The following is a 27650-nucleotide window of genomic DNA, read 5'->3' as shown; positions in this document are numbered from 1 at the left end:
GCGGATGACATTCTCCTGTTTTTGGATGCCTAGGGAGGGAGCTGTGGAAGGTGCAGAGAGACTGCTAGCGCGCTTCGGCGACTTGTCTGGCCTGAGAGTTAATTGGTCTAAAACCTGCCTTTTCCCCCTGCGAAAAGAGGAAGAGCAGCCCCAACTCGTCCACTGCTTAGATGGGAACCTGGCTGTCTGACCTATCTGGGAGTGCATATATACCACGAGGCTGCGGATATGCTGGACGGTGATATAGGCCGCTGTATCCGTGCTTTGCAGGGCAGTATGTCCTTTTGGGCTACCCTGCCTCTGTCGGTGGCGGGTCGTATATCCCTTCTGAAAATGGTGGCGTTGCCGAGATTACTATACTACTTCAGGACTCTTCCCATTTGGGTGCCTGGGGCGATCTTTCGGAAGCTGAGGTCGACAATTGTATCCTTTTTATGGGGAAAGGGCAGGCGCAGAATTGCATTAGACACGCTGATCCGACCTAAGGATGAGGGAGGCCTAGCAGTCCCAGATTTCGAGCTCTATTATCTGGCTGCCCAACTGCAGTCCTTTACACAGGAAATTGCGAGAGTTTATCGCGGGCCAGAACAGGAGAGGGACAACGGTACCCCTCGTCATGTGCTGGCTTACATTGCCCTGCAGCAAAAATTAGCACTCCGAGATCTGTCCCAGGAAGAATGGACATTCCGGTTATGCTGGAATCGCTCGCAAAAACGGACGGGAATCCGGCACCCATATTCGCCCGAACTCCCACTGGGCATGGTGACAGCACTCCCGCACGGCGGAGACTGTACGAGACTACAGATATGGGAAGAAGCAGGACTGCAGATGGTGGGGGATCTATACGAAGACGGAGTGTTAACCCCGTATCAGACTCTGCAGGAGCGCTACGATCTCCCGAGGGGAGATTATTTGCTGCATGCTGCGGTGGTGAGAGCTATTCAAGCACACTGGGGGAAGGGCTGACCGAACCACCGACAATGCTGGCATGCCAGTATACCATGATGTCGGCGGGCACCTTCAAGGCAGTGACGTGCCTCTGCTCGAGATTGCTGAGTGAAACCCTACAGCCTCTTGCGACACTGAAGGCCAAGTGGGAAACCGACCTACAGACGGAAATCCCTGACACCACGTGGTCCCAGCTGGTGCGGAGGGCTAGAAAGAGCACAAGAAATGCGCGTTTTCAACTAATTCACTTCTATGTTCTCCACAGGGCTTACCTCACCCCGAGTAAGATCGCGAAATATTTCGGAGTTGAGGACGCGGCGTGCCCCAGATGCAATGCGATAGGAGCGGATCTAATGCATATGTTGAGGGACTGCCCTCACCTGCAGGATTATTGGAGGGAGATAGGCAACACGTTAAATGAAGTGACGGACAGGGACCTGCAATACGATAAAGCGGTCAGTATATTACTCTGGTTCCCACATACGTCCCCAAAAATAAAATATCGAGCAAATTCATTGGCATGGGCCTACTCTTAGCTAAGAGGGAACTAACCAAGGGGTGGAAGTCAAAAACGGGGCCTACACACCGGAGATGGCTGAACGAATTTGTAAAATGGGCGGCGGCCGAGAGCACGATCAGGTACCAACTGGCCCGTCGCGGACCAGATGAGCGAGCCCAGGAGGCAGCGATGGCTTGGGAGATGCTGGTGCAGGCACTACACGATAGCTCAGTGGAGGAGGAGGAGGAGAGGGAGTGCGAGGAACCCGAGGCCCGTACTGGGTTTGCCACGGTGCCGATACACTCGCCAGACACACACACCCAATAAACAGTGAGAAGCTTCTGTCCACCACCACATAGACATGTTTGTTTTTACAGCGCTAGGCGTAGGCGATGACAGTTGGGGGGGAAGGGGGAAGGGGGAAGGGAAGTTTAGCGATTCTACATAGACGACATCGACCGACTATGGCTAAGTGGTAGAGGGGAGTTGGGGAAGGAACTTAAAAAAGCAGACAATGGTACACCTCATATAGTGATCATAACTATTAGACAATGTGATGATGCACCATGAAAACTAATGACGCTGCCCAGCCTTCGGGATGTGGGCTGAATGGCCGTGTAAACTGCATGTGTGAGGGAATACGAGGGCGATGGATCTGCACAAACAGATCCCATACTGATTCATGTACTGTGCATACGGTTCTGCAAAAAAAATTGTTTACAAAAAAAAAAGGATTTTCTCCAGTGTGGAGTTTCTCATGGCGAGATAGCGTTTTTCTCTGCAGCTTTTCAGGCATTCAGAGCACTCATAAGGTTTTCATCAGTATGGAGTGGATTATGGTTATTGAGGATGTGCCTATCAAAAAATAGGAATTTCTGGCATTCACAGCATTGGTAATGTTTTTTCCCTCTGTGAGTCTGCTCATGTAGTGTGAGATTGCGTTTAAAATTGATGCTTTTCTGGCATTCGGGGCACTGAATCATTTTTGATGGTGAGTTTTCTTATGGTGCCTGTAACCATATCTACGTCTGAATCTTTTCTGACATTTAGAGCACTGATAATGTTTTCCCCCAGTGTGGATTCTCACATGTTCATTGAGATTAGATATTTGGCTGAAACATTTCTGGCATTCAGAGCACCTATAGGGTTTTTCCCCAGTGTGGGTTCTTATATGCCGAGTGAGAATACATTTTCCACTGAAACACTTGTGGCATTCAGAGCACTGATAAGGTTTTTCCCCAGTGTGGGTTTTTATATGCTGAGTGAGATAGCTTTTTACACTGAAACATCTGTGGCATTCAGAGCACTGATAAGGTTTTTCCCTAGTGTGGGTTCTTATATGCAGCATGAGATGTCTTTTTTCACTGAAACATTTCTGGCATTCAGAGCACTGATAAGGTTTTTCCCCAGTGTGGAATCTCACATGAGCAGTTAGAAGTGATTTAAGTTTGAAATCTTTTGGGCATTCAGAGCACTGATAAGGTTTTTCCCCAGTGTGGGTTCTTCTATGCTGAGTGAGATGCCATTTTTCATTGAAACATTTCTGGCATTCAGAGCACTGATAAGGTTTTCCCCAGTGTGGATTCGCACATGTGCAGTTAGAAGTGATTTAAATGTGAAATATTTTGGGCATTCAGAGCACTGATAAGGATTTTCCCCAGTGTGGATTCGCTCATGTGCAGTTAGAAGTGATTTAAATTTGAAACCTTTTGGGCATTCAGAGCACTGATAAGGTTTTTCCCCAGTGTGGTTTCGCACATGTGCAGTTAGAAGTGATTTAAATTTGAAAGCTTTTGGGCATTCAGGGCACTGATAAGGTTTTTCCCCAGTGTGGGTTTTTATATGCTGCGTGAGATGCCATTTTTCATTGAAACATTTGTGGCATTCAGTGCACTGATAACGCTTTTCCCCAGTGTGGATTCTTATGTGCCGTGTGAGCCTACTTTTTACACTGAAACATTTCTGGCATTCAGAGCACTGATAAGGTTGTTCCACAGAATGGGTTATTGCATGTCGAGAAAGACTTTCTTTGTTACAAAACCTTTCTTGGCATTCAGAGCACTGATAAGGTTTTTCCCCAGTGTGGAATCTCAAATGTGCAGTTAGAAGTGATTTACGACTGAAATGTTTCGGGCATTCAGAGCACTGATAAGGGTTTTCCACAGAGTGGGTTAATGCATGCTTATATAGACTGCGTTTGATACTAAACCTTTTCTGGCATTCAGAGCACTGATAAGGTTTTTCCCCAGTGTGGATTACCATATGTTCAGTGAGATAAGATTTACTGCTGAAACTTTTTTGGCACTCTGAGCACTGGTAAGGTATTTCCACAGAGTGGGTTAATGCATGTCGATAAAGAAGCCGTTTGATACTAAACCTTTTCTGGCGTTCAGAGCACTGATAAGGTTTTTCCCCAGTGTGGATTCTCATATGTTCAGTGAGATAAGATTTACTTCTGAAACTTTTTGTGCACACTGAGCACTGATAAGGTTTTTCCCCAGTGTGGATTCTCATATGATCAGTGTAATACGATTTACGGCTGAAACTTTTTGGGCATTCAGAGCACTGATGCTTTTCCCCAGTGTGGATTCTCACATGTGCAGTGATACTAGATTTAAAGCTGAAACATTTTTGGCATTCAGAGCACTGATAAGGTTTTTCGCAGTGTGCATTCTCTCAAATTCAGTGAGATGAGATTGATGGCTGAATCTTTTTTGGCACAGATAACTTATTTCCCCAACTTGGGTTATTTTGCTTTGATTGAGGCGTGTTTGAACACTGAATTTGTTCTCACAGCCCGTGTTTTTATAAGGTGTATTCCTAGAGTTACATTTAGTTTTCTCTTGCTTATATACTACGGTACGAGTGAACCCGATTTTAGAGTTGGGCTTGTTTAGATAATGTTCAGTATTTATCTCTAAAAGAAATTGTTTGTAATCTTCTTAACACTTGAATTGAGAAAAATATGTCTGGATGCAGCCCTGTAACACCTGTCGAAATGTTTCTCGCCGATAATAGTCTTTTGGTTATAGCCTCTCCGGCAGCAACTTATTTTGTGACTGAAGTTTTTCTCTAATCTATTTGTATAGGTTCTTAGCAATGCAGTGATAAGTTGTTAATCTGATATTTAATGATTAAACTGAGAAGTACCTTTTTGCACTGACGTAATGGCAGTAACTGAGAACATTAGAACATGCACAGTACTATTGTGGCTCACCAGTCGCAGAACATCAGTTAATTTTACCCATCCTATGTTTGGTGTAAGGTGTAGTTCTGAAGACGAGGATTTATTTACATTAGCTATAGCGCAACGGTGCTCATTTAATCAGTTTTTACATATCACTCCTGCACAACAGATAATGTTGAGGCGATTTACATAGAATTACAGAACAGTACACATTAAAAAGGAAACAATCTGAGATGGTCATGAAAACAAGAAAGTGGTGGATTTTTCAGGTTTTCGCCAGAGTGAGCAGAGTGGGTCGAGGTGTTATATCCCAAGGCAGATAGTCTCAAACTTGTGTAACTGGTTAAAAACGGTTGTTGAACAAAGGCGATTTTCCAATCTTTTGGTTGTTAACGTGTCAGCTTCGGAGTCTTCTTTCAGAGTATTTTCTTTGATGGTTTGCAGAAGAAACCTTTTGTTGTATCTTTTTTTTATGCAGTGTGTGCTTCCTCTCTGAAATAACATGATGCTTTAGATGAACGTTATTCTGTCATGCTGAGGCAATTTGTCTTTCTGATAATATTTCAGAGGAGGATGCTGTGATTGGTCTTTCTGGGTATATTTCTGATGCTGTGTGCACAGATATGGCTTTGCTCTGGGTTAATGAAATGCTAAATTAGAGACTTCACTTACAGGTATAGTACTTTCCTCAGCTCCCACTTCCTCGCCACACCTTTTGGAAATTGTTTAAACTTAGAATGCTGGATGTCCTTCAGTTTTTCAAAATAATCCTTCTTATGGCACTAACATTCAGTTGCCTGGTGCTAAATCTTGCTTCCTTCGTCCGTAATTTCAATCACCTATAGTATTAAAATGAAATAGTTAATACATAATACATGTAAATTTCCCCAAAAATAATTTGAAAGCCATATCAATGCAGAATTGCAGAATCTTTGAAAATGTAGAGCTGTTCTTCAGACAGAGCAGAGTGTAGAATGGTAGCCTGAGAGTACTTGGATCTAGGAGTGAGGATTTGTAGAATTTCCAACATTTTATTAAGCTCACAAAGGATACATGTACCCTATGGACTTGTAACATAGAATCCCAAAGGCAGAAATTTAACATTACTCTGCCCCGCTGATTACGAACGGTGGCACGCTCCTTTAACTGGTGTCATTTTAGTGATTTTAAATTGTACTGTCTAACCTGCCTCAAAATTAACAGGTTACTAACCTGCTTTATTCTTTTAGGGGCTGTGCGTGGCTGGCTGTGGGCCGATCGTCTCGGGCTGGCTCACAGCGGCCGCGGCCGCCATCTTGGGTCGGGCAGGTTCGGCGAACTCCACCCACGCCACCCCCCCCACGCAACTCCTCTATATAAACGGCTCCCATGTGTCAGCGCAGCGTACGAGCGCAGCGGGTGCGACGAAGGCACGCCGGAGTTGCGCCTGAGTTAAGCCCGTCTGCGCCTGTCCGCGGCCGACCGGGGATTGGGGCTCCCCACTCTGCCCGTTTGGTGACCTATTCTTCAAATCAACTATGTTCTTACTGGATTCCCGGCACTATTTCCCCCTCGGTAGCAACCCACATGTCTGCCCTCGGCTTGTTTACTTCCTCTCCCCGTTCCCCTTCCGCGATTGTGTCACAAATGATACTCTCGCATGGCTCACCCCTGATCCTTGACCATCCCTTCACTTCCCAAGTTTCGGCTTTTAATATCTCGGCCACATTACTTAATACCAGGTCAGCGGTCAGTCACCAGCACGAGCTATCCGACTATATTGACACCTATGCACCCGATCTCCTGTTTTTAACAGAGACCTGGTTTAAGGCGGACTCCCTACCCAACATTCTAGCTATATTGCCCCTACATACTCTGCCATCCGAGTGGATCGGCCGGAGGGCAAGAGGGGTGGAGGAGTGGCCCTGATAGCTCGCACTGACCTCCACTTTCAGATTCTTCCCTCCTCCCCAATTCCGGAAGTGGACTACCTGGTAGCACGCTCGACCTCCTATCAGACACCCTTGACTTGTGTTCTTATTTACCGCCCCCCACATCCTACCCCGTCTTTTAATTCTAGTTTCCAAGAACTCTTAGCCACTTTGGCGATTAATAACTCCTCTGTCTTAGTCCTAGGGGATCTCAACTATTGGACTAATGACTCAGCTGAAAGCCCCCACTCCAGGGACTTCACCGACCTCATGAACAGTCTCAACTTCACTTCCTACATTCACAGTCCCACTCACACTCACGGGCACATGTTGGACCAGATCTGGGCTCTAAATGTCCCCACCTCACCTCCTATTGTTTCCCCCTGCCTCTGGTCCGATCACTCCCTTATTTCATTTTCCCTCGCCCTCGACCCCGACGCTAAGCCTCCACCCGTAAGAACATCTGGGTCAGGAAATGGGGCAAAGCTGACATGCCTTCCTTCTGCTCGTCACTGGCCAAGACCAGCCCTGATCTTTCAGGTCTCACCGCCCCCGCTCAGCTGGCAACCATCAACAACTGGCTGACCCAATCAGGCAATGAATTCGCTCCCCCGCTCCCCTGAGACGGGTTACGGTCAAAAGGGCCCACGCAGCCAACAGATGGTTCAATTCGGACCTTAAGGCAAAAAAACTAGCGGCGCGGAGAGCTGAGCGAGCTTGGAGGAGAGCTTACTGTCCTATATTGAAAACTGCTTACCTCTCTGTTCTCCAAACCTACAAAAAAGCCATTCTGGAGGCCAAGACAGCCTTTTATTCTAATAGGATATTAGCGGCCGAGTCCCAGTCCAAAGAAATTTTTGCCACGGTGCATGAATTAGCTTCATCTAATAGATCCACCGCCACGATCCCCCCTTCCCAATACCTATGCAACTCGCTCAATGATTTCTTTCTTGAGAAGGTTGCAAAAATTAAAATTAACATACCCCCTCCTTCACCAACATTTGTTAACCCCTCTCCCCCACCCACCGCCTCTAAATTGACCTTTATTCCTCCACTGACCATGGACTCTCTTCCCACGCTGCTCCAACGGGTAAAATCTGGCTCCCCTCTGGACTTTGGCCCTGCTTACATTCTTAGAGAGATCTACCTAAATTGTCCTGTCCTTCCCCTCACACTTCTCAACGACTCGCTTAGCAACGGTATTGTCCCCAACTTTCACAAAACAGCGGTCGTTATCCCAATTTTGAAAAAACCCGATGCTGATCCTTCGTCCCCTTCCAATTACCGCCCCATTTCCCTGCTACCCTATTTGGGTAAGGTTTTGGAAACTCACGTCACCACTACCCTGAGCGCTCATGTGGAAGCAAATCACTGTCTCTCCCCCCGCCAGGCAGGTTTCAGACCGCTACACTCCACGGAGAAGGTAGTGATTTCGGTAATGGACGGACTTCGCGAGGGCATTGACACCAATCTCTCACAGGCCCTTATCCTCTTGGACCTGTCCGCCGCCTTTAATACGGTGGACCACTCCATCCTTCTCTCCCGTATCAGGGCGGCGGGCATAGAGGGCTTAGCCCTCTCATGGCTTGAGTCCTTCCTACGTGATAGGGCTCAAGCAGTCCGCCTTGCTGACTTCACTGCCGCCTCCCGCAAGGTGGAGTGTGGCGTCCCCCAGGGTTCATCACTTCCCCCCTCTTGTTTAATCTATACATTTACCCCCTAATTTTTATGTTACAGCAGCTGGAGATCACGGTGTTTAACTACGCCGATGACCTCCAGCTAATCTTCAATCTTTCCCATTCCCCTTCGTCCGCTCATAACGTTCAATCCGTTATGTTATTCATTCAGGACTGGATGAACTGCAACCACCTCAAGCTCAATCCTGACAAGACTGAGTTAGTCTTGACTGGGGGTGGTTGCAGTCCATTGTCCCCGTCATTTTGGCCCCCTTCACTTGGTGCTCATCCACTCCCAAAAGTTAAGACCCTTGGGATCCTGCTTAATTCACAACTTTCTGTGCACTCTCAAGTTAGTTCGGTGGTGTCCTCCTGCTTCTTCTCCCTTAGGATAATTAGGAAAATTTCGCGCTTCTTTTCCCTCCCGGCGCTAAAAGTCATTATCATGGCAATGGTGCTTTCGCGCCTTGATTATGGAAACATAATCTACAATGGCGCGCCGGCCTATGCCCTACATCGCTTGCAGCTAGTGCAGAACCAGGCTGCCCGCCTGATTCATGGATTGCCCAAATACCATCGAGCCACTCCATTGCTGAAGGCGCTGCACTGGCTGCCCGTGAGAGAGCGATCCCTATTTAAACTAGGCTGCCTCACTTTCCAGGCCAGGATGGGCACCGCCCCCGAGTTTATTAGCTCAGCCATTTGTCCCTATTTACCGAGCAGAGAACTCCGCTCCACTCACATGGCACTTCTAGCCATCCCCCGCTTCAAGAAAAAGAAAGCTGGCGGGGCCAAATTTGCGACCCTTGCACCAGCATTCTGGAACTCCCTTCCCCTGGCCCTCCGCACTTCATCCTCTTATTTAGAGTTCCGAAAAAATTTGAAAACTTTTCTCTTCTCTCGCGCCTTCTCTATTTAACACGCTTCTCTCTGCTGCTATTCGCTGGTCGCAATCCCTAAAAGCGCCATGAAACCGCTTGGTAAAAGTGCGCTCAATAAATGTTTTTAAATTCAAATTCAAAATTCAGAAATTAAAGTCATATGGAATGGCACCAAACAGATATTTAAAAAAAGAATCCTATTAATTTTTAATGTAGATTTTTGAGATGGGAATTTCCCCTCCACGGACAACAGGTGTTTTCCTCTGCCCTGAGTTACCACCTACTTGTATCTGGTATCCTGACTTTTGAGTTCTGGCCTCTACCTCAAGCAAATCTATTGTGTGTTGCAAGGACTATGCCTAGACCTATCCCTCAACTACGGTCCAGAGCATGAATCAAGCGCAATGAAATTAAGGCGTACTTTCATGTGTTCATTTTATTCCACCTGATTATCAGTTGTTAGGTTTTTCTGCACCTGGATGTACCGGGTGCAGAAAAACAGGACACCATTTTTTTCCAGACAGAAAAATTAAACTGAAAAGACCCACAAGACTCTGGGTGCAGCAGAAGCAGCCAAGACGTATCCTGGTTTTTTTTACTAACTGGGGGAAACACACAATTCTTCCCTCTGTTAGAAAATACTTTCCTCTTCCCTCCCTTGCTTCACCCATACCCCCCCAACCAACCACATGCATATATATATACACCACCTGCTTAAAACAAGTGGTAAATAAAAGCAGAAAAACAGTATGAAATAGTGAATGGCATGTGGTTTGACAGGCAGGAGAATCTGTTCCTCGTGGCAACTCCCCAGTCCATAGCGTCTAACTTGTAACTGGAGGTTACTGGGGAAAATCTACCACAAAACAATTACATGAGACTTTTCTGCCACCCCAGTACTGTGCAACTTCTAACAAGGGACTATGAGAGGCCTTGGACCGGTCCTGTGACCTGGAGGGCCACGCCAAGTGTGCCCTCATTTAAGGCAGAGGACTGTCATGGGTTTACCAGCTAGAGCGGTGGTGGCAATGCACCCTGTTGTAAGGATCAATAGCCTGATGAGATCTTTCCATCATGGTCAGTGGAGTGGCTTTCTACTGACACACCCATGTTATGCTCCATTTCTATACCTGTGCCCAGACTTTGCGCTAACATCAAGTGCATGTTTAGGGTGTCGGTGTGCGTAGCATAGAAGCAATGTGAGAGTGCGACAGAGTAAACAGCATCTCCTGCCTGCCAGTTGTGTATACAAGTGGGACCATCTATCCCTCTTTTATACCCTTATTCAAAGTCCTCTGTTACCAAGGAATAATGTGCTCTACAAAGTACTCAGGTGCCTGCTGTGACACCAGGGATGGTGTCAGCCTGACAGTCTATCTAAGCTGAAGGGACATCACCTGCAGGCTGAAGTCCTTAATGGAGACGCTGTGTACCTGTCCCAAAGAGCCTAGAAGTCTGCCTGGAAGCCTGCCTGTCTGGTAAGAAAGTGAAGGGAGTTTGACTATCCAGCAGGAGGACAAGGATGTCCTGGAAGAAGCAAGGTCTGACACATCCCCGGTATCTGTAGGGCGGACCGGAAAGCCATCCAGCAGGACCAGCTAGTCCGAGGGACTCCCCCTCCTCCCCCAACAAGACTCTCCCAACAGTTCAAGGCTGTAAATAAAACTTTACGACAACATGATTGATGAGGCCCAGTTGGACGATTGTGTGCTGCCAACAGGCCCATTCAAGGTTGCATTTGTCAAATTCCTATTACAACAGGGTCTGAATCTACTGGCTTCCTGTAGAGTCTGTGTTGGGCTTTTAGCTGCTGAATTTCTGACTACTCTGTGTCAGAGGTCCATGAGGGACTACAACTACTCCAGGGTCGAACACCCTGTCTGAGCTTACGCCTGTGGTCCAGTCGGCCACAATGTGGGCTCAATTGCTGATGGTCGGGCCTCCAGAGAGGCTGCACTTACCGACAGGCCAGGTGTGACTGCTACCTTGGGACTGCTGATCTTCAGGCAAAGGCAAAGAAAAGACAGAGGGGGTTCCCTACTGTATGCAGCCCTACATCCAGGACAAAAGCTCTCCACAAAAGCCTGCTCTCTCGAGTGTTCGGGCGTGCCATTCAAGTGCCGGGAAACAGGAAAAAGACCCAGACAAGACTGACTCATCCTGTGGAAGGATAAGACGCTTAAGACAGAGCATACATGCATTGGGGGTAACTGGAGTGACAAAACTGCACCTATACTATATTCATGATACTCCTAAATGCCCCTACAGGGGAAGAGGGTATCAGAACCGGACACACCTGTCTACAGCACATGGTAGTCTGGCATGCCTGCACCATCCTTTCACCCAGACTGTCCATAAAGTTGATTTTAGAGCTGCTACGCACATAGCAGGGGGAATCCCAGATAATTCGCTGGTGGAGGTGCAAATCAATGGTCTGGTTGTGGACTTCATCCTACCCCCAAGGGTTGATCCGTGATATTTAAAAGACAAGACGTTCAAAGCTCGTATGAGAGATAGAGCAGACTTCTATTTTAAGGAGAACGGGCGGCCTGTTGAATCAGCTTCACAGGAGATATCCCTAAAGCAGCGGGCACCATAAGGCCTGCTAGAGGGGTGTCTTACCTATATCTCAGACAGTCCCTATGGGCATCGCATACAGGCATGTCATGTGGACTCTTCAGTTGTGTCTGCACCAAGACACACAGCAGCGGTGGCAGTATGTATGTATGTATGTATGTGCTTGGTGAGGGGTCCCTCAGGGTGGCATAATTTGTGCTGCAGCCTTTAGAGACCCTCTTTAACAACAAGGCCCTTGGTCCCAGAGGTATCTTTTACAAGGGACTTATAAGTGAGCTAATGGGGTGACAACCGTGGAAACGACAGGTACACTTTAGGGAAGGAGATCGGGCTCAGGGGACCTGGTTGGCAGGGACCCTGTGCACTTACAGTAAATACTATATCATTTTCCGGGTAAAAAGTGAAGGCTAACCATGTCCAAAACAGGCCCTTTCCTACATTGAGACCTTTTTCCTAGGACAGCGAAAACTCTACAGCAGGTCTTGCTCACAGTCCTTATACTGTGACTGCCACTACTGAACATTAATCTTGAATTGTTAAAGCAGGGCCAGGATCTGGACAGGAGTCAATGAACAGGAGGGAAACTCACCAGATAATAGAAGTCTTCTGTCTTCTCACGCACTCAGAGAGAACAATGCCATCCCATGTATTGCAGGAGAAAGAGGCCACAACCCTCAGTGAAACACTCACCTCTCAGATGTGATTCGTTAATAAGAATAAAATGAACATAACGCGTCCCTGGGGACCCCACAGATACACCGTTCTTACCAGTACTATAAAAGCTTGGGGTCCCGCAGGTAAACCTAACAGTGGGTTTGGTATCTTGTTTTTGGAAGGTGGGTTTTTAGGATAAGCTATTTTTAGGTGTGACTTCTTTTATTCCAGGATGGGCACTAGTTTTAGCATTGTCATCTTTTATACTCTGCATACCAAGTTGCTGATTTTTTTTCAAGCATCCCTCATTTCCCCGAACGGGAAACGCCTGGGGGTGGGGTGTGTCAGGTAGCCCCTGTGGTAGACGATGGGATAGAGGATAAGGAGTCCCATGCCATCCCTTCATATATTTCTCCCCTCCTATATTCACAGTCCCCTTTTACCAGTTGTCTGCTTTGCTGTCATCAAGAAGTGGAGAGAGGGGAATCGGCAGGCGGTCCTTTTAAGCTGGAGCTGAGGACGGACATCAGAGGATACACACTTGAAGAAGGCGGGGACGGAGAGCGCATCAGGTTGGTCAGTAGTTGGTCCAGCTACATGCGGCATGAGAATGCAAGGCGGAGAAACCAATGGGGGAAGACCGGAAAGACAGAGAAGGACTAACAGCCTTACGAGAGAGCGAACTGGAGCCCAGGGGAGGTCACAGCTTGTCTGCGCTTTAAGGCTGTAACTGCCGCCTACCTTCATATTGGGGTCGAAACGTCGACTTTTGTTTTCACCTCAACAACGGCTTACGCTAACAGTTAACCTGATACATGCAGGAGCTTTTTGAGCATGTTGTCTAACTAAATGGTCATGAACAGTTGATGCTGTTCTTTGTAACTGGCTCACATTTGAAGCCAGGGCTATTACAGACTGTTTTATAAACTATGAAGAAATGTTTACTCTTTAGATAGGAGTTAAGGTCTGCTATATTTTACCTTCACCCTGCACTGCCTCCCCTTCTCCCCTCTTCCCTTGGGGCACACATTTTTCTATGATGATTATGAAATGCCTTTATTGGTTTTGTAATTTGTGTAATCCTTTGCTATGTTATCACACTGTGAGTAAAAACAAGTGTGATAAGACTTCAGTTTAGTTGTATTTTCATTTAGTATTCAATTGTTTGTCTGTTATCTGTACTGGGACCCCCTTGTATATGTAACAGCTTGTCGGCGGGCAGAACACCCGAACCTGGCGGAGGAGGGAAAGCCGAAGCGGAAGACCAGACCTCACTGAAGAATGCAGAGTCACCACGCCACGGCCCTGGAGTGACGTGGCTCTTCCAGGTGCGTGGGCGTCTACGGCGCTTTTGGAAAGGGGCTGAGTAAGAGAGGGACGGGAGGGGAGGCTGAGGGGTGAAAGGGGCCAAGGGAAAAGGAAATAAGTGAGAAGGAAACAGAGACAAGAGCAGAAATCATCGGATACTCTTTTTCTTTTGGTTGCTCCAACCTCTACACCACAGCTTTCCAAACTATGTGTCGCGAACCATATGTAGGTGTGTCGCATCGGCAGAGTCCAGCTGCAGGGGCTCTTAGAAGGGGTGAAGCAACAACAAAGCCCTATTAACATGCACAAGGTCTTAAAGACCTGTGAAGTGCTCGTGTGCGGCTGTGAGCGGTCCTGGGCTGCCACACACGACGGGGCGGGGGGAGGGGGTACTGAAGTAGGGTGACCACCGTTTTTGGCGGAGTGTCCCAGTGTCCCAACACTTTTCTCCAAAGTAGAGAAATGTCCGGGTTTTACAACAGCGTCCGGGTAAAACATCCAAATGTCCCGGTTTTAGTATGCTGTTTAGATCACCCCCGCGGGCCTTCCAGCAACAGGCAGTGGCGCTGCAGGGGCTCTTATATGAATAACAACAAAGCCTTATTAGCACGGTAAATGGTCTTCATTTGTGGATAGTCCATTTGGCAAAGGGCCCTTCAATGAATGAATACGGTGGGTTATTGGGTCCAGGGGGTTGGCCTGGGGTTTGGGGCAGCCCCGGGATCGCGGTGCATTGGGAAGAGAAGCTGCCAAGGAGCCCTATAGAAGCTTTCACATTTACATGATACTGCACGCTGCGGCTTTTAACCTTACGAAAACAAAAACATAAACAATTCAGTTCAATGGAGAATGCCCGTGTGAGCCTTGGGCATGGAGGAGTGCGGGGGAGGGAGTGGGTAGGGGCGCTGCGCACCTGGGCACCACCAATACAGGAAAATATAAAAAAGATTTAAGAATGAAAGCAAAATTTTTTCTTCTTTGTCACAGACCCTTATGGAACCCACGGAATATGAGAGAGAGAGAGTGAGACAGAGAGGAAGGGAGTGAGATAGACAGGGAGGGAGACAGAGAGTGAAACAGAGAGAGTGAGACAGAGGGAGACGGAGGGAGAGACAGAGGGAGACGGAGGGAGAGGGAGGGAGAGATAGAGAAAGAGGGAGGGAGACAGAGAGGAAGGGAGACAGAGAGGAAGGGAGACAGAGAGGGAGGGACACAGAGAGGGAGGGAGGGGGACAGAGAGGGAGGGAGATAGAGAGGGAGGGAGACAGAGAGGGAGGGAGACAGAGAGGGAGTGAGACAGAGGGAGGGAGACGGTCGGCGGGAGAGGGAGTGAGACAGAGAGGGAGGGAGACAGAGAGGAAGGGAGACAGAGAGGAAGGGAGACAGAGAGGGAGGGACACAGAGAGGGAGGGAGGGGGACAGAGAGGGAGGGAGATAGAGAGGGAGGGAGACAGAGAGGGAGGGAGACAGAGAGGGAGTGAGACAGAGGGAGGGAGACGGTCGGCGGGAGAGGGAGTGAGACAGAGAGGGAGTGAGACAGAGAGGGAGGGAGACAGTCAGAGGGAGAGGGAGTGAGACAGAGAGGGAGGGAGACAGTAGGAGGGAGAAGGAGTGAGACAGAGGAGTGAGACAGAGAGGGAGTGAGAGAGAGGGAGTGAGACAGAGAGGGAGTGAGACAGAGAGGGAGTGAGACAGAGAGGGAATGAGACAGGAAGGGAATGAGACAGGGAGGGAGTGAGACAGGGAGGGAGGGAGGGAGACAGAGGGAGGGAGACAGTCTGAGGGAGAGGGAGTGAGACAGAGGGAGGAAGACAGAGAAGGAGTGAGACAGAGCGGAATTGAGACAGAGAGGGAGGGAGAGGCCACCTCTGCCACTGATTCCCTCACTAGTACCCTTTAAAGTGCCCCTCAAGTCTCTCTGTGTGGGGTGTGTGTGTGTGGGGTGTGTGTGTGTGGGGGGTGTGTGTGTGGGGAGGGGTGTGGGGTGTGTGTGTGTGGGGTGTGTGTGGGGGGGTGTGTGTGGGGTTGATGTTGGGTGTGTGGGGTTGGTGTTGGGTGTGTGGGGTTGTGTGTGTGGGGGGGTGTGTGTGTGGGGAGTGTGTGTGGGGTGGTGTGTCTGTGGGGTAGTGTGTGGGGTGGGGTGTGCATGTGTGGGGCCCGAACCCACCATAGGTGGTTCGGGCTCGCTCGGGGCGCTTTCTCGTGTTACCGTGTCCCTGAAAATATTTTCACAAAAGGGTGTGTCACCAACAAGAAAAATTTGGAAAGCTGTGCTCTACACCCTCCCTTCACATTTATGCATAGTTATTATTTATCCCTCACATCCTCCCTTGACTAAACCATAAAGCAAAAACACTTACCTGAGTCTTTTCCTTCTGTCTGAGGGACGACGGCGGCCGAGGCTCACCTAAAGGACTGAAGAATATAACAGAGACAATCAATCATTGTGATTTCCTGTAATACTAATAAAAAGTGCATACCAAGAAATTATTCAATGCAGTGTGCTTCTTCTTGACCGACTCTTCTACAACGGGGAGCTACATACTTTCCCTACAGGGAATGGGAGACAGAAACACAGAGACCAACAGACACACACATACGGGAAAGCATAGTAGGAAAACGCTATATACAGTTTTTATATGCTTGCATATGTACATTGTTAGGTCTCGCTATTATATCCCGCAGGGATTAATAGCGAGAGTATATAGTAGGCGAAACAAACTCTTGACCAAGCGCAGATTACGTCCAGTTCATGTGAACCAGTCGTGTGAGACGCGTGTGCACGTCAAACCCATCAGCCTCGCACCGCAATGGAATGCTGCCTCCCAAGCTGCTCCCCCGCCATCAGACTTCAAAGCAATGCGATCCCGCCCCGCCCCCCCACAGCAATGCCAAGAGCTTGTTTTACAAAAGCGAAAGGTGCCGCTGGTTTCATTTATGCAGTCTGCATGAGGAAAACTCTGGTCGTGCAATCTATGTACTAGTTGTGTTTAAAACACAAAACCGCAGTGGTGAGAGACAGTTTCTTTTTCTTGCCTTCTGCTCACCTGATTGTACTCGTTTTCTTGCCTCTGCCCCCCTGATTGTGCCCGTTCTCTTGCCTTCTGCTCCCCTGATTGCACTCATTTTTCTTGCCTTCTGCTCTCCTGATTGTGCCCGTTCTCTTGCCTTCTGCTCCCCTAATTGTACTCGTTCTCTTGCCTCCTGCTCCCCTGATTGCACTCGATTTTCTTGCCTTCTGCTCCCCTGATTGTCCCCGTTCTCTTGCCTTCTGCTCCCCTGATTGCATTCGTTCTTTTTGCCTCTGCTCCCCTGATTGCACTCATTCTTCTTGCCTTCTGCTCCCCTGATTGCACTCCTTTTTCTTGCTTTCTGCTCCCCTGATTGTGCCTGTTCTCGTGCCTTCTGCTCCCCAGATTGTACTCGTTCTCTTGCCTTCAGCTCCCCTGATTGCACTCGATTTTCTTGCCTTCTGCTCCCCTGATTGTGCCCGTTCTCTTGCCTTCTGCTCCCCTGATTGCACTCGTTCTTCTTGCCTCTGCTCCCCTGATTGCACTCCTTCTTCTTGCCTTCTGCTCCCCTGATTGCACTAGTTTTTCTTGCCTTCTGCTCCCCTGATTGTGCCCGTTCTCTTGCCTTCTGCTCCCGATTGCACTCGATTGCTTGCCTTCTGCTCCCCTGATTGTGCCCGTTCTCTTGCCTTCTGCTACCCTGATTGTGCCCGTTCTCTTGCCTTCTGCTCCCCTGATTGCACTCGTTTTCTTGCCTTCTGCTACCCTGATTGGGCCTGTTCTCTTGCCTACGGCTTCCCTGATTGCACTCGTTTTTCTTGCCTTCTGCTCCCCTGATTGTGCCTGTTCTCTTGCCTTCTGCTCCCCTGATTGCACTCGTTTTTCTTGCCTTCTGCTCCGCTGAGAGTGCCCGTTCACCCACACCCTCACACCCCCTCACCCTCACACCCCAACCCCCTCACACCACCACACCCACTCACCCTCACACACACCCTCACACACACCCTCACCCTCACACACCCCATCACCCTCACACACCCCCTCACCCTCACACACCCCCTCACCCTCACACACACCCTCACCCTCACACACTCCCTCACCCTCACACACCCTCACCACTCTACCACGCTACAGCCCTCACTATACCGCCCTCACTCTACCACCATCTCGCTCTCACTCTTCCGCCCTCACTCTACAACTCTACCGCCCTCAAGCTACTGCCCTCACTCTACCACTCTACCATCTTCACTCTACCACTCTACCGCCCTCACTCTACCGCCCTCACACCCTCACTCTACAGTCCTCACTCTACCGCCCTCACTCTACCACTCTACCGCCCTCACTCTACCGCCCTCACTCTACCACTCTACCACACTCACTCTATCGCCCTCACTCTACCACTCTACTGCCTTCACTCTACCGCCCTCCCCCTATCACTCTACCGCCCTCACTCTACAGCCCTCACTCTACCACTCTACTACCCTCACTCTACTGCCCTCACTCTACCGCCCTCTCTACCACTCTACCGCCCTCACTCTACTACTATACCACCCTCAATCTACCACTCTACCGCCCTCACTCTACCGCCCTCACTCTACCACTCTACCACACTCACTCTACCGCTCTCACTCAACCACTCTACCGCCCTCACTCTACCACTCTACCGCCCTCACTCTACCGCCCTCCCTCTACCACTCTACCGCCCTCACGCTACCGCCCTCACTCTACCACTCTACTGCCCTCACTCTACCACTCTACTGCCCTCACTCTACCACTCTACCGCCCTCACTCTACCGCCCTCTCAATCACTCTACCGCCCTCACTCTACCGCCCTCTCAATCACTCTACCGCCCTCGCTCTACCGCCCTCTCAATCACTCTACCGCCCTCGCTCTACCGTCCTCACTTTAGTACTCTACTGCCCTCACTCTACCACTCTACCGCCCTCACTCTACCCCTTTACCGCCCTCACTCTACTGCCCTCACTCTACCACTCTAAGTTCGATCAGGTCATGAGAGTCGACCGATGGGAAAAGGAAGTCTCATTCTCGTATTGGACCTTGAGGGAGGCGGATGAAAAGATCTAGATTGAAATCTCAAATTTATGTGCAAAGGAGCTTGGGGATTGACATTTGAAGCAAATGTCGCTGGACTCTGGTAAAACTCGCCTCGCTTAAACGTAATCATCTGTTTTCCACCCATAGAGTTTATTGGTCCCCAGCGAAGCTATCAAAGGTCACAGGTAATATCTACAACTTCCCAAGGTGTATGCTTCCATCAGCAGATGATCTGCATGTTTATGTTGTGTCCAAAGATCGCTTCTTACAGGACCTCGGTGTGTGATTTTCTTGGGGAAGTAATAGGTAAACAGATTAAGGTAAGCCCTCGTCTTGTTTTCTTTGGACTCAACCAAGAGGAAGATGGACGAATACATTCTGCTGTTCCCAAGTTTATTTTCTATGTGGTTTTGGTGGCGAGGCGGGAGATATGTAGGCTTTGAAAGTCTGAAAGTCCCCCATCTTTTTCTGAGTGCCTCAAAATTCTCATCTATACGAGCCAGTCTGATATGGCCTGTGACCCAAGTAGTCAGGATAAGATCTGGACAATGTTGGTAAATTGGAGAGAAAACATCAGTGGGTCCAATGATTAAGCCAAACGTGATGTGGGTCCTGGCCTCTCCTGTGTTGTGGTCCCCTTTTTCGTAAAGGAGTTGGAAGTGGAACCAGCAGTATTCTTCTGCAGAGATGTACTCCGTCCCCTCCCGGACATTTGTGAGGTAAGATCAACCCTAGCAAGAGAGTTGGCAAGATGAGGACAAAAAACAAAAATCCTGATCAGGTAGTCCAGCTTTCAGTGTAATACATATACCGATGGCCCCCACACGCTGATCAATTTCGATTTGTTATATATTATGTTATCAGCATCTGTCTAACACCTTCTTCCTCCACTATTACACCAAAACGATTTCTTAATAATGCCACATGCCCATGAACGTCTGGCAGTGATGACACTAAAAAAGCACTTCATACAGTCTACAGTTTTCAAATATCTTTTATATTCATCGGCATTGAGTCAGATTTTGAACATATATGTTTGTCTTATGATATAAATTCCAATAGGGGAAATATGTGCCTCTTTTATTACGTGTGACTGACTCAAGTTGCTGCCTCTCTCCCACAAGTGATTTTCTCGGTATGACTGACTCAGCCTTTCTTCCATCTATGTTTCGTACAATGAGTATCACGAAATTTGATGGTAACAGCACTCTTCATTAAAGAGAGACATGAGTGAGTGAGTGGTTGATTGTATTATTTAGTGTAGAGAATAAAAACTATGCTCATATCTAGCTTTTATCCTAGGATATTGTTTGATAAATGTCATCAGTAGCTTGCCTATTTTGCATGTTGTGAGTCAGCTTGTGTTGGCTCTTCTTGTGCTTGTCACTCCCCTGGAGTAAAGTCTCTTTACCATCCTGCTGATTGGATGATGTGTATACTACACTGTTCACTATTAGGAACTACCTTTGACTTTTGGACGAGCGTTCCATGAGAGTACATTTGTTTTGGGTTGATGGGTTATTGGGTTTTCATCACTAATCCCTAAATTTAGCTGAAAATACCCATGAGTCCAAGTATTGTTCATAGTGTTGCTTTAACCAGTAGCGTGATCAGTTGGATGCTTTTCTTTCTGTCTGTTTCACTCGAAAAGATACAATGTTTCTTTTCTTTTATTCCACATTATGCTAGTCTCCCAATAAGCTTCCTGGTACTTCTTGGTTTTTCCTCCATGTAGAGAAATGAACATTTGCTCAGAAAAGACACTTTCATAATACCACAAATTTTCTTTCCTTCTAGTCAAGTCTTCCATCACACTAACTGCACTTTTATGTTCCTGTGTGTGTCCACAAATGGGTCAGTATTATTGTTGATGTGTTTAGGGTCTTGCCAGATTCTCTGCATCGCTTGGATTATTTCCATGTGTGTTCAATGAAGGTGTGTTTTTGCTGTAGAACTGATAAGCGACTAAAGCCATTCCTGCATTCAGTGCACTTGTATAGCTTTCCCCCGTGTGTGTCCTCTGATGCATCCTTAGGTTTTAGCAGTTACTAAAACTACTTCCGCATTCTCTGCAATGGTATGGTTTTGCCCGTGTGTGTTCTCTGATGACTCTGCAGGATTGATAGCTGACTAAAGCTTTTCACACATTCACTGCACTGGAAAGGCTTTTCCCCTGTGTGATTTTGCTGATCAATCCTTAATGCGGAAGAGTCATGAAAACTACTTCCACATTCATTACAATGGTACGGTTTTCCCCAGTGTGTGTTTGCTGATGCCTTTGTAAGACTGATGATTGACTAGCTGCACTTTAAGGGTTTTTCCTCTGTATGCGTTCGCTGATGTTTTTGTACATATGATTACTGCACATTGGAGGTAAGTCTTTGCATATGGGAGCACAACAGTGGGATATGGAAGAGGGGCAGCCATGATCAAATGCTGGTCCTGACATGCTAGAGATATTTTTTAACATATAGGGGCCCTAGATCACATTTTGAAACAATGGGGTCGATTGGCTTGGCATAATAGGAAAAGACATGAATATTCAATGAGAGCCCTTTTTAGCTAATCTATTTGAAAAATGTGCTTTACAATGCACTATTTGACCCAATACTTAAAAACATTTCCTTAGTTTCTGAACCTCTCTGCACACTCCATAGAGGAGGTTTGGCTCATTTGCTTCACTTTCTACAATTCAGAGCTAGTATTATTTCCCACCACTTTCGAAGATCATATCAGCACCATAATACAGGTGGAAATTAAAACAGACATTTGTTTAAATTGTATTTTCATAATAATGATGCAGTTATTATAGAATGTTAGTGATGTCAATTCTTGTGATGTCCTAAGGATTAAGGTTATATGACTTCACCTCTTGGAAAGACTCAGGATTAAAGGTCATATGATATAACTTCCTCTGATGCTCAACACCCGCTCTGCCTGCAAACACGCCGTTGAACTCTGAGACCTACTAGACTCAACCACCCCAGACGTCACCTTCCTGACGGAGACCTAGCTGAACCCCTCCTCGGCACCCGACATCGCCATAGCCATCCCAAGGCTACAAGATCAAGATCACCAGCAGGGACCGCACCAACGGAGTAGGAGGAGGAATCGGCCAACACCAACAAAGCCCTCAGCACCACCGAACACCTCCACTTCCAGATCCACACCGACCCCAACACCACTCTCAGAGGAACCCTCGTCTATAAACCTGAGTAAGTGGTGCGCTTTACAAATGCTATGATTCATTAAGGTCAAAGGTTGTGTGATGTCACTTCTGCTACCCCTGGCATTTTGGTGAATCGATGTCCATGCAAAACAGGGGACCAGAAAAAAGTTACAGACAGGAGAAAGTCAGCCGCACAAGATAGAAAAACACTGGAAAATGAAGGGATAAAAAACCTTTGATAGTAAAGTTGAAGAAAAGTAAATAGTATAAATGTACAAGGCCATACTTTTACTAGTGGGAATAGTTACAAGTTAGAAATAATAATAAACATGATTTACTGGGGTCGGCAGAACCATCTGCCAAGGCTGCAGAGCTGGTGGTGGGAGTTGACCTGGTTGTGGTTGTCTTCAAACGTTCCGCGGCGCTGGTGGTGGTGGCAGCTTTTTATGAAGGTGCCCTCTTGCCCTTGGGTGCTTATGAAAGGAATAAAGACAAAAAGAACAATGATTGGTGGTACTCTCTTTACAAAAAACAGTTTGACAGACACAGTATTGATTATTTTAAATCAGATAACCTATTCCTAGATTCCTAATCTAAAATTACATTTTGAACTATTAATTCATTTCCATGAATGATCTTTGCTTCTCCAACCTCTTTTGAAGGGCCAAGTTGGTCTCCCTTTGCATAGTACAGTACGTACATCAGGGAGATTGAGACTGTATGAGCTACATAAAGCAGCAAAGAAGAACGCTAACCCCCCTGGTATACTACTATCATAATAGTAGTAGCATCCCTTAAATGTTCCCAAGCGATCACCTGGCTAGCTAACACTGGAATAAAATCCTGGCAGTATCAATCACTCTCTGATGCAAAAAGTGCATTTATGTGAGTGAGGCACACTAAATCTCCATAGCTGCCAAGGTTTCAGATTGCTTAAGTGTGGCATTTTCATAGTTTCAGTGTACTTATGAGTGACTTCCAACGACCAAATGTGTGACACTTTGAGTGTCACTTTCTATCAAAATCAAGTTATGAAAATGGAAGGGTACTTACCTTCTCATATACGTTTTATTTGTTTTATAGAGCTGCTCATAACAGTGTAGAGTGTCAGAGATCGATACATCTCACACACACACATTATACAGAGACAATGAATCATATCTGTGTAAATGTAGTCTATAGGAAATGTTACATATGACGGTGAGGATTGCAAGTTGTAGGAATCACGTCATAGATACTAGTATGCAGTATATTTTAAGAATGTATGGTCTGGAGAAGCATAAACTCAGGATTTAAAACATACCACAGTAATTGGCATAAGTAAAAAGAATGCTCATCTACGCAAACTAACCCTTTTAGCAGCATTAGGAAAATGAAAGACTGGGGGAGAAAAGAATGTTCTAACCTATACACACAGTTTGAATGCAGTTCTTGAAGACAGTTCATACCTAACTGTGCCATTTTAGGATTGTAACTAATGAAATTCAAGTAACAAAAGGACCTCTGCGACAAGCTGTAACTCATTGAGCTAGCCACATAAAATGCCGTTAAGTGGTCTGCATAGTATACGTTCTTTGCAGTAGTCACATTAACCCTTTCCGCTACTTCATGATGAGGAAAAACAGGAACTAGACAAAATGCCGATCTCTCTCCAGCAGGAACATTATTCACAGGAGGCATTTTATATTTTTATTGTTGCCTGAGAACTCTTGGACACACAAGGAATTCATCAGCAGGTGGTTTTAAACCCATGTTATTTCTGAATACACAACACCTGGTCCTCTACTCCCCCAGCTCAGTGCTAGGTGCTGTAGTGCATCAGACATTGCACGAATAGCAAAAGGATCTCTAGGACAAAACCAGTAACTGATTGCTATAATCCTCATAAAATACAGTCATTTCTGTGATAAAAGTGTGGTACGCATTCTTTGGAGCTGGATAATTTACAATCAGAGCTACTAGCCATGTTGGTCATTAAAACTGCCAATACGCAACAAAACTCCAATCTCGCCGCAGAAACATTAGTATCACCAGCCGCATTATTTGATGTACATGTGTGTCTCAATTCCGATGGGCAGCAGCAATTCCTGAATACATACAACAGTTGCAATCAATGTATTTCACATTTCATGCAGATATTCTAGTTTCGTTCCCAGAACCAATGGATTTGACACAGTAACAAATTCGAAGCCTCGTCATTGAAAGAGCGCTGCCCGAATCCACACCGGTGGCTTTAATCTCTGGTGAATGACCTACCACTTCCACACACAAAAGTAGACTACTACTTTCTATGAGAAAAGCTGGGAGGATTTTATCCTGGATGGATTATGGCACTCTCAGGTCTTTCGGCAATATTGGGTTACTGGAGATTATTTGTTTTATTGGGTGCTTAGGGAGGGGCAATCATCCAAAATCCCCTAAAATAGATCCGCAGATCTCAAACGTACATGTAAAGCCCTATCACACCAAAGTACAGATTTTTTCAAGTTAAATTACTTTCAAGTTACAGAATGAGCACAATAGTTAGACAAGATGCTTTTAATGTTAGTATCTTGCTCAGAATCCAGCCAACATGTGTTTCGTCGTATGGGGTAGGGCCCACGACTTCCTCAGGGCTGGGAAAGAAAAACAGAAAACATCATGTAATCCCGCAATTCCTCGGGCATTGTTACATTAAAATCACTTTAGCAGAATCCATGCTATGACATTTCCAAAGTTGTGATACAACATTACAAATCCCACCAGCACTTGGAGGTAGTAGATGGGGAAAAAAGGGTGAGGGACAGGAAGAGACAAAAGCCCCCAATATCCTGGGTTAAAGGGTTAAAGGTTGAAGTATAAGCAACAGATCAAGAACATCACAAAGAAAAACCATGGTGCTCGTGGTGGAAAGTGTAGGAAGGGTCAAGCGCATTACTATACTTAATAATATACGTCAGTGAAAATACACTCATCTGTGTCCTCTCCCAAACACACACTGAGCAGAAAAGCTCAGGCCTACCTTGTAAAGTACAACTTCTCTTTGTATGCCCAAAGAGGGTAGCCAGATGTGACCATATTTAGTAATTGCTCATTATCCCAAGATTGTGAATTTATTTAGTACCAGGAGGTAAGAAACATACCTTCTGGCTGGTTATAGTTCCGACCCAGTCTAAGATCGGCTGGGTAATAAACGTAATCTTGAACGTCAATCTTGTTAAATTCTCTGTGCAAAGATAATGGGTACTATCATTATCATACAAGTGTAAATTTAGCCCTTGCATCATACTTATATAGCATCTATTATGTGATTATATGGTAAGTGCTCATATCCGGTGACATACATCAACTTCTAGTGTTGGGGTTTGTGGCTTTAATCACGTGCTCGGCAATCATTAGTCTACAGAGGGTTTCACCTTCCCTATTTATACCGTGTGTATTGATTAGAAGCAGAAATGAGGCTTACCCCAAAATCAGCGCACAATATGTGTGCTCGCTGTAAAGATCCTTCAATTTTCAAAAAGCACGGTATGGTATGCGTGTTGCTTCGCGAACTGTATTATAGTCCGTGCTTGGATGCTACAAGGCAAATACAAAGGACAAACGGGGACTACCATTAGTATCCGAGCAAACATCCATATCTAGGAAGAAAAAGGGTGTGTGGTGCGAGTTAACTCTAACCGGCGTCTCTTCTAACCTGTATGCGGCATCCTCCGTGATCCACACTCGTCACCCGGCAACTCAGTATGGTCGAGAGTTCAGAGCCAGATGCCAGAAGCACTGTAAAAGAGTGCCAACCGTGCAATAGCTAGACCGTTTCGCCCGATTCGACGGTTTAGTAAACTCAGCCATATTGGATGAGTATGTGTGCCCAAATCTGGTATGATAACCGGAAATACCCAGCTTTCAGTCCGGGGCCCCATATAATCGGTGCAAGTTGTAGTATCCTGTTTTATCCCTTTAAGTGTCTCGCTGTAATATCCCTTTAAGTGTCTCGCTCTTACATGCTTGCATCCCTCGTGTATCTTTTTGAATACCGGTGCTCCATGTTCTAGGTTGCTGATTATTATGGGCGTTGCTAGGATACGATGCAATGACGAACAACGAATGACGATGCAAACGTATGACGATGCACGTTTGTTGCATTGAAGTCACGAATGAGAAGCGCGAGTGTTGGCTTTGCGCGCGTCAACAGCAACGGAATGAAATTGAAGATAAACAAACGTCAATGCGAGGAGGCGCGAGGGTTAAGTCTGCACGCGTCAACTCACAACAGCAACCAAATGAAATTGAAGGTAAACACCAGTTTACTATTAAATGTCACGAAAGTGAGAAGAGAGATAAAAACATTTTTTAAATGTACTCATGTATTAATCCATAAATCCAGAAATAGTTCAATAGTTGGTTTTTTTTTAAGTAAAAGAAGTTCAATAAAAAAAATGGGTTGGCAGCAATTGTAGTTTAAACCATAAAAATGTTCATGAAGAAGAAGAAAGCATGAATAGCTTGTGAAGAAATCCACTGAGGGCTGGTATCATAAATCCACGAAGAAGAAAAATGTAGTACAAATTTCAAAAGGTTGGTTCTTTTAAAATATCCCAAACGTCGCCAATTTATTGTAGTATTTCCTTTCAAAGATGACAAGCAGAAGAAGAATTAAGTTGAAGATTTATTCGATAAAGAAAGAGCCCATCCAAGTACTTCAGTGGCATATAACGGAATGAACACAGTGGTACATAATAGAATCATAACAGTGTCCTGTAGAACATAGAGCACCAGTATTCAAAAGGATACAAGAGGGATGCAAGCATGTAAGAGCGAGACACTTAAAGGGATAAAACAGGATACTACACAAGTGTATTATAGTTAAGAGAAAGAGTAACTCGATACAGTAATTATTAGTCCACTGAATAGTCTGTGCGGCCATGTCGACAAACACACTTTCGTGCCCTCCGAATCTGTATTGCTTAAATGACACAGATCCAGCCCACATCTTGCTATCATCATCCTAATGGCACTGCAGGAGTATCTGGTGTATGACAAATGCGGCATCTTGCAGGGGCTTTGGTTTCCTCAGAAAAGATAATCTGCAAAACCATCAAATGACTGCCCCTCTATGATCCCTCGGAGGGTCTGTACAAGTGGTAACCGGTGACTGACTCGGCTTCTTCAACACTTCAGTGCTTCCCCCGCCGGTCCCATGACCGCACTGGGGGCGCTGCAGCCTGGTAGCAGCAGCTCCAAACTCCCCCCAGCCCCAGCGGCCGTTCAAATGTCCCAGATACAAAGCGCGCCAATGCACCTTAGAAACGGGGATGCTGCAGATAGGTCTATAAAAGTCTCGCGCGCCGGGCAACTGCGCATGCGCGGAAAACAGACACTGTCTCCTGCACGCGCAAAGAGTACAGTACCAATGGAGCTTGGAAACTGGGATTAGAGTGCCTCACCTCTTCTTGTGCACCGCTCAGTGGAGGCAGCAGGGCCGGGGGAGAGGTGGGGCACGCTGGGGGCCCGGGTGCCTGTGAGGAGTGTGTCCCGGTGTGTTTATTGCCCCGGGAGTGACGCGCACGCTCACGCCGAGCCACAGGCGCGCGAACAAAACATGGCGTCTCACGGCTGCGCACGCGCAGGACCGCTCGTCACTGCTGCGCTTGTGCGGAGCGAAGATAGTACTTTCTATCGCCGAGTTAGGACCTTGCACGGAGTGCAGCCTGTGAACTGCCCTGGACAGAAGACACTCTGTCTCACTGCGCCTGCGCAGAAGAGAGACACTTCTCGCTCATAGCGCCTGCGTA

The 27650-nt window shown here is 46.8% G+C and overlaps 1 protein-coding gene and 1 long non-coding RNA gene across 3 annotated transcripts; both read right to left on the bottom strand.

Annotated features, from left to right (window-relative positions):
* Window positions 1-2127: 2127 nt before the first annotated feature.
* LOC144805505 (uncharacterized) lies at window positions 2128-4695 on the bottom strand. Its single transcript, XM_078672047.1, has 3 exons — window positions 4692-4695; window positions 3038-4122; window positions 2128-2148 (listed from the first exon to the last, which is right to left on the bottom strand). Exons 1-3 carry the CDS (start codon window positions 4693-4695, stop codon window positions 2128-2130), a joined length of 1110 nt encoding a protein of 369 aa, XP_078528173.1.
* A 28-nt stretch (window positions 4696-4723) lies between these two features.
* LOC144805514 (uncharacterized) lies at window positions 4724-27436 on the bottom strand. Of its 2 annotated transcripts, none has more exons than XR_013605529.1 (4): window positions 27303-27436; window positions 22215-22349; window positions 16001-16055; window positions 4724-5473 (listed from the first exon to the last, which is right to left on the bottom strand). It is a non-coding gene; the product is annotated as an uncharacterized LOC144805514 (long non-coding RNA). The 2 variants fall into 2 exon arrangements; XR_013605530.1 differs by lacking the exon at window positions 27303-27436 and adding an exon at window positions 27158-27199.
* Between the last annotated feature and the right edge of the window lie 214 nt (window positions 27437-27650).

This window comes from Lissotriton helveticus (assembly GCF_964261635.1).
Source record: "Lissotriton helveticus chromosome 1_1 unlocalized genomic scaffold, aLisHel1.1 SUPER_1_unloc_12, whole genome shotgun sequence".
Taxonomy (NCBI): domain Eukaryota; kingdom Metazoa; phylum Chordata; class Amphibia; order Caudata; family Salamandridae; genus Lissotriton; species Lissotriton helveticus.
This window is presented reverse-complemented; position numbering and strand designations above follow the sequence as displayed.

Excerpts from the sequence above, each read along its gene's own strand:
- LOC144805505 (XM_078672047.1), bottom strand. Across the intron at positions 2,149-3,037 it reads AATCACTTCTAACTGCACAT|AACCGTATGCACAGTACATG; the intron begins GTGCGAATCCAC and ends TTTTTTTTGCAG.